Source organism: Branchiostoma belcheri, unplaced genomic scaffold, assembly GCF_001625305.1.
Source record: "Branchiostoma belcheri isolate BF01 breed outbred unplaced genomic scaffold, Haploidv18h27 scaffold8, whole genome shotgun sequence".
NCBI classification, from domain to species: Eukaryota; Metazoa; Chordata; class Leptocardii; order Amphioxiformes; family Branchiostomatidae; genus Branchiostoma; species Branchiostoma belcheri.
Window position 1 is genome coordinate 156,520 of NW_017804464.1, and position 7,614 is coordinate 164,133.

At 42.4% G+C, this 7,614-nt stretch overlaps 1 protein-coding gene across 1 annotated transcript in view; it reads right to left on the reverse strand.

Moving 5' to 3' along the window:
- The window catches only part of LOC109486426 (pinopsin-like), an 8,583-nt gene extending 3,486 nt beyond the window's left edge, over positions 1 to 5,097 (reverse strand). Inside the window, exon 1 of the mRNA XM_019790260.1 lies at positions 4,864 to 5,097. Coding sequence (XP_019645819.1) covers positions 4,864 to 4,908 — 45 coding nt within the window. The 5' untranslated portion in view covers positions 4,909 to 5,097. The remainder of the gene's footprint in view (positions 1 to 4,863) is intronic.
- Positions 5,098 to 7,614: the final 2,517 nt, after the last annotated feature.

Below are 7,614 nucleotides of genomic sequence, written 5' to 3' on the forward strand. Positions count from 1 at the left end.
TACTGCCGTCATCGTGGGTGACCTTGAAGGTCAGAATTCTTGTATACGCTGTTATAAAATCCAGGTCCCCATATCCAAGTGTCATAGCACGCGTGCAAACATGGTATTTTAACCATTCCCAAAAATCGCTCAAATTACCTCATTGAGGGCTTGTTTGGAAGAGCAACGATTTCCGCAGATTTCTGTCTTAGGGATTTTTTAAATATGGCCGCGATTATGAATTATCGGTATTTAAAGTTAAAACACTGCGTTTTTAGCTCTTCTTTTGACTGTAAGTCGAGTTTTAGTTAAAAAATAAAAAAATCCTAAGACAGAAAGTTTAAATTTACTGTAATATTTCTAAAAATCCAAAAATCTAACCTTATTTTTAATTTTCGGGGCCTCTTAAAATCAGTTGTTTGGTTCTCGTGAACCCTTTTTGAAATCCGAAATTGATCTCATTTGGAAGCAAATGTACACAAAGTGGAGCAAAGGCAGTGCAAGAATAACATTTGAGGTAAACAAAATCACTTATTACATTTTATTTTGACGAGTATTTACTCTCCAATTACTTTTGTTTATTTTCAAATTTTACCCGTTGCCCCCGGGCCGGCCTGGGACTCCCGCGCGGCCACGTTCGAACGCGTTCTGTAACCCGATACCTCCCTAGTAATGCGACTTTTAGCCTAGCAACCGACCGCCGTGTTTTACATAACCAAGACTGCCTTATCTTGCTTACGTTTCGGTGTCTATCGGATATCAGGTGTCTAGATAAGGGAGTCGACTCCAGTGATGAACCGGGACGAGGGAGGGTACAAACTCAGCTACGTTTGGGATTGTGTTCTCGCAGCAAAAGCGCCACCTACATCGGCTACATATAGCGGCGAGAAGCAGAACTCCAGTCAGAAGCTCTGAGGAATGTGTCTGATAAACACCGAAACGTAAGCAAGGTAAGATGAGATTGGCTGCGTAAAAGAAAACTCCTGTATAACGGCAGAACGTACAGCGTCTGTGCATAACCCGGATTTTTTCACGGTTTTCTTTGGATCATTGGTGAATGCTACATCGTAATTATGCCAGTTGCAGATGATATCTTTATCGACACAACATTTGACGGAGTGTCATCCTTAAAGGTAACAGGGCAGCAAAACAAAAACAAAAAAAATATTCTAGATTAGGAAACCCACCGCTACGCTCACTCGGCGGTTTTATTCGGTGGTTAAAGCAACTGACAGGGCTTTATCACACCATATACACCGGGGATCTGTCAAGTCATTGACCCTTAATTCAGTCTAGTTGACGCATTTCAATGAACCACTTTTGAAAGTAATTCTTCACACTAGAGTAATCTGTATGTATGGGATGGGAAATGTGTGGGATGGGGAAGGAGAAAAAAGGTCATATCGGATTTTCTCTCCACCGACTGAATGGCCAAATTGATAGCTACCTATTCATTACCCTTCAGATACACTGCGTCAGTACAAGAGTCCGCCCCACCATGGCTAATAACGCTAATGGAGCTACACAAAATGATTCTTCGCGGTCTACTTAAGAGGCCAGGTCAGTAACCTCTTTCGCGGGCAATGGCTTCAATTTCGGATCCAACATACAGTTTCGCGTCTTGTTTTTTGAGATAAAACTTCTGGGGTAATGGACAAAACGAAATGATTTTTCAAAGGGCGTCATGCGCCGTCGATATATGTTCCTTCTCATTATTGTCATCAGAGCCAGTGCTGAAAATAGCGATGCTCTATGGCATTGTAATGTTTTTTTAAACTATTACACAGTGTTTTACAATGTATTACAGTGTTCATTCCGCCTATTGTGCTATATATACGGTCTTAAGTAAAACATGTACTGGGCTTTTCAGTTTCCAGGCACATTTGCATGCCATGGGGAGTTGGAATTTGTACACGGTTCACTCTCACAACATGGTGGCTATGTACTCGCCGGCAAACAACCCTGTACTAGTGTTAGTAATGGTATTATTTAGTACATGTAGTTATATGGGTGGTACTCTCTCCTTGCTCCTTGCTGCCAAGGGTTGAATGGTGAGGAGCTTGCAATTGGTGGGGCTTAATCGCAAGGGTCTGGAGCGGCTGCCATTCGGCGCTAACTCAGGTGACCTCAATACGAACTCGGCCATAGGACAGAAAGGTTTGAACCACTCACACCAGGAAGGACCTCTTTTCTTTATCATAAGTATGGTGGATTCTTTGTAACGTGCGTGGGATGTGGCTCTCCCCAAACACGGGACCTCCATTTAACGTCCTACACGAGGAACGTCCCTAATCGAAGCAAGGAAATCATTTCCACCTGAGTGAGGTGAGGGAAGTTGCGTTGTGTCCTTCGTAAGGGCAAAAGATCGGTGACATGGCAGGATTCGAACCCGGGATCTCTTGGTTCTGAGCAGAATTTTCTGCTATTTCACACGACCCCATTGAAGTCTTCTTGTCGTTCTATGCAAAGCTAATTTTCTAACCTTTTATGCCATGCTAGAAATTTCTCATCTAGTAGCTCACACATCTTTCTACTAGCCCTAATATGTTCCCTGTCCATATAGTCCTTAACATTGTTTTGCCCCATTCTCATTTCCGATCGCAGTACACAGACAAGCCAAGGTAACACGAAACCCTTTCATACTCAAGGTCTCATCTGGTCTTAGACAATTCGATCGCCTACGCTTCGTTTCAGAAAAACGGCACACAAGAGTTCAAGCCGGAAGCGGCCGGCACATTTTGTTTGATATTTCTCTTAACACCGTGGCTCCTGCCATTTCAATTACAGTGATGGCTCTTCTTTACAAAGTAGTGAGCTAGAAAACGTTTTCCGCAAATTGATTTTTGTCTAAGATGTGCCGAGACGATACTTCAAAGCATTGTTGAAGCCCTCAGGCTCCCGTTATATATGCACTTATATAATGATGATGATGATTATGGCTGTTTTTCGTTCTTCGTTCTAGTTTTACTTGTGTAATACATACGCATGTAATAGCACATGAACATTCACTGAGGGAAAATACCATTATACGCTCTGTGTATCTGCACCTAATGTTCATTAATTCACACAATTGTTCTGACATTAATAATACCAACGATTTTTAGACGTAAAGGTATCCAATATAATTTCAGGACGGCAAAACAAAAATATTCTGGATGATGAAATCTGTCTGATATTGACATTTGCTGCCATTTCGTAGCACATTTTTTCTTTATTTTATACTTAAAGCGTTTGAAATAGTCCCCAAAACAAGCCATGTGAGGAGTCTCTTTATTTTTGGGCACCGCCCATAAATATCTAGAACTAGCCAACGATACAAAATAAGTAATCGTTTTCCATCAGTGACATTGCATTTCTGCCTCTCCTTACCTTAGCCCCTCCCGTAACTATAGTTGCATCGGGTTAAGAATGACCAGAAATTGATTTTGAAAATCCGCCCTAAAATTGCACTCGATGCCTTCACTGGATGGGACCAGAAAATTTTAGGTAAGATTACATTGATTCTAATGTTACTTCAGCAAAGTCCTAAAAATCAACCTAGTAACTCCTGGCTCCGACTCCAGACAGGAGTAACCGACATCATCACTGCTGTCAACACAGCAAAACATCGCTGGGCAGGACATGTAGCTAGACTACAAGACAACAGATGGACATTAAGAGCCACTGAGTGGACACCCCGGGAATGGAGGAGACGCAGAAGACGGCCCTGTACGAGGTGGAGGGACAGTCTTGTACAACACCTGGGCCCTGCTTGACCCAGATGCGCCAGACTGAGAAGAGAGTGGAATGAGTCAAGGGAGGGGTTCCTCCGGAGGAGTGACATTACCCTGGATTGATGATAATGATGATTTGGTTTATTCGCTACGCTTAAGTCTAGGGCTACATCAAACACTATGTAAATCTACCAATATTGAATAATCATGTACACGAAATATAATATCCTTGATAGAGGCAATTAAATCTGTCTGCGTTCTTGGTGCAAAATTCACTCTCATTACTGACTAATATAATGCTATAGATCATCTTTAAGCTTGTAATTATATTATATTGCATGTCCATCATCGCTTTTGATTGTTTCTAGGTGAGAACATGATTCGACTCCGGTCCGCAGGATCTATGATGTGGGATTTTTTCCAACATGTAATCACAAGACATGATGAGGGCACACTCAAGTTTTATCAACTTATTTTTATGCCGCCACCAGCAATACAGAGACAATGCAATCCTCATTTTCATCTGAGTGAAGTAAGAAAAGGCGTGTAAAGTGTCTTTCCAAAGAGCACAAGATCAGTGGCATGGCAGGATTCGAACCCGGGACCTCTTGGTTCTGAGACGAACACTCTACCCCACATTATTGTATCCAGAACCGTACCTGAGTATGATTCTGGATAACGCACAGTTTTATCTGGATACATACCGTAGCTTTCCGAAATCAACAACCGACCAAGGTTGGCTGAAGTTCAGGAGCAGTCTGGCCAAATGTACGCCACGCTTACCTTTCCGTACAAACTGAATCAAATTTGAGTCAAATTTGACCGCTGAGGATGCCCAGAACTCTGCTGGTCTACTATCGAACACCAGGCAACCATGGTCGAACCTCCCGTCCACATCCGAATTTAAACATTTTGAAACACTCGGCTGGCGCGGCCGATCAGTAGCCGACCTTGCCGAACACCAGCCATCCACAGCCGACCTGCCCACGACCTATTCTCAACCATGCTTGTGGGGCCTGGTAGTGTTCGGGGGGCCATATTCGGCTTTGTGTGGAAGGGGCTTAAACTACTGACTGCTCTGGCAAATCATTCAACATATTCGGCTATAATCGCTACAATTTCTTATCCTCTAAACATGTCTTAACGAGTTACAAATGTTGAACACTGTCACCTGTAGATCGCCGTCTGACATGAGGGCTACGTCTGCTGAAGTCATGATGCCGCACGGTTCTCAAGCAGTCCTCGGAGGCCGACCGACCCGGCTGCCCGGCAGTCAGGCGCCCGGGCTGCCCTCACATCTACACCGCTCAGCCTTCGTCTCGGAGTATCCTCACCACACTAGGACGTTTCTCAGGAGGATTGGGTATTATATCATATGCCCCCCACGCGTTTTTACATGATTATGTTCAGTAGTAGCCGGATGCTCTTGACGACAATGAAGGACTCTCCCACTATCTTGTAGGGGAGGGGGGTGTTTCTGACAGGGTGCCCACCTGTTGAGTCAGTGTGGCTAGGGCACGACTGTTTGTTTACTGAACCAATATAAACACAAATTTTCACGCTTATATTTATAGATTTGACCGACGAGTCAACTCAGCGAGAATTGGGCTATTTGGTGTCTAATTTCAATGCCTAAAATAGCTTCTTGACAAGTGGTAAGGTCTAAATTATGGAAATGTGGATATTTTGACGTGTAACAGTCCAACCGGTTCAGACACATGGGATAGTCGCAATTTCGGGAAGACCAAACCTGAAGTATTCTCAGTAACCGAGGCTTAAGGTAATCTGTATGGTATTGACACATACTGACCCACATTAGCACATTTGAATAAGTATTTCATACTTTGGGAATTAAAAACAGCGCAGAAACACGCCCCAGAAAGAGCCCAAGAAAAAATGAGCCCAAGATACTGTATACTAGTAACCGTTTTCCGTCACATTTTCGGCATTTTTCCTCCATGAATGTCGATATACATTGGGATAGTGTTGTTTCAACTACTCAGTATGTAGAGAACAGACTGAAATACTTTGAAAAACCTGGTTTTCAAGTCCTAATAACTACATTGTGTACCTTTGATATGCATTCTTGAAAAACATTGCCGCAGACAATCGGGGGGGGGGGGCGTTATAGTCTACGCTACTACCTACTTTCTTTTTGTTTTTAGGCCATGTTGATTCAATTATATGGGTGACATCCACGCGCGCATGAATTTTCGTCCGTTTCCAAAAAGTTTTGGGTCATACTGTAAATCGTACAAAGCAGCTGAAAAAGGAACAAGCATATGCCGTAAATTGGAAAATAAATGGGGAAAAGAAAGAAGAAAATGTGAAGACATGAAAATGATGAGTTCATTATTTGCCATACCAAACTTTGTGTTTAGTCATTTGTTCAACCCTCATGACCACGTAGATTTCATAATGAAGGCAACTTTTTTGGCAAATTCTTTTTATACGCACGCTCGCATCAGTTTTGGGGCCCCCAGAGGATGTCATCTATCGAATCAAATCAGCATGGCCTTACGGAAAGGTATGTTTTTGGTACTTTGTATCTTGATTGGTCTAGACTGGGAACGTACGAACTATATAAAATATATTCCTGTGTGCTGTGGATTGTAAACAAACCACGTTCGTTTTAAACCCCAAGTATATAAAAGTCATCGTGCATAATTAATGAGATCAAACAAGAATTGCCAATTGGCCTAGAAAAGATTTTTAATCTGATTTTTGATAGTGAATGGAAAGCGGCCCAAAATGGGTTCGGTTAAAGGATAAGAGGCGTTAAGAAAAAGGCGATTTAGGTCATACCTACTGTCCACTGTAATCTTGTTAATCGTACATGGCACGGGTACACAGTTTACAGTACACGTGTAGCCAGTCCGAGTCAACAGCAGAGGCTTCAGACGTGGTACTCCTACGCTAAGTAATGATGTCAGCAGGCTGTTAACAAGCTTTCCAAGACCCAATTTCTAATCCCTACACTTTACTATATTTACAATACAAATCCACATCTTCAATTACTTATCCGTTCTATATGGGTTTATTTGTTTATTGGGATTTTCTACAAAGTTAAGGTTTATTGGGATTTTTCTTCAAAGTGAAAGGGAGGGAAAAACAGGTGCATACGCACCTTTACAAGTTGCCCCCCCCATACAAAAAACACATTTACAGCAAAATTTTACATACTCAAAGACAGCAATATATAAAAGTACACAGAATAGGCAATAATTGCCTTCGACTGAAGGCTATGCCTTCGGAGAAGGTTATGAAATCGGGTTTGCACTGTTTGGCAGATTAGGCACGATAACTCTTGAAGGCAAGGTCTGAGGTTCACGATTTTTGGCAGGCAGGTTGATTTAGGGGTGGCCATTGTCCAGGCAAAAAATGGGATTCGTGGGGGGTTCCTAAGTCACTGTAGTTGACCTTGGTTTTTGGTGTTTTTTCCTTGTCATCAAGATATCTCGAGAATCCTTAAATGGATGTTCATTATTTTTAGTGGGCAAGTTACCGTTGAAAATGCCGAGGTCAAGTTCAAAGATGGGCCCCGTGGGGGTTTCTATGTCACTGCAGTTGACCTTTGTTTTTTGTGTTTTTTCTTGTCATCAAGATAACTCGAGAATCTTTAAATGGATGTTCATGTTTTTTAGTTGGCAAGTTACCATTGACAATACCAAGGTCAAGTTCGGATATGGGCTTCGTGGGGGGTCCCCACGTCATTGAATTAGAAAGTACTGCAGCGAAACTTCTGGTTTTTAAATCTCGTGATATGAACGTGCTAGGGTCATGATTTTTAGATGGTAGGTAGCTCTTGTGCTCAGAAAGAAGTGCCGTAAGTTTGGGCCCCGTAGCAGCTTGTTTGGGAAATACAGAGGCATTTGTTTGAAAATGTTTGAAGTAGGATAGCTCAAGAACCGGTTGACGGATT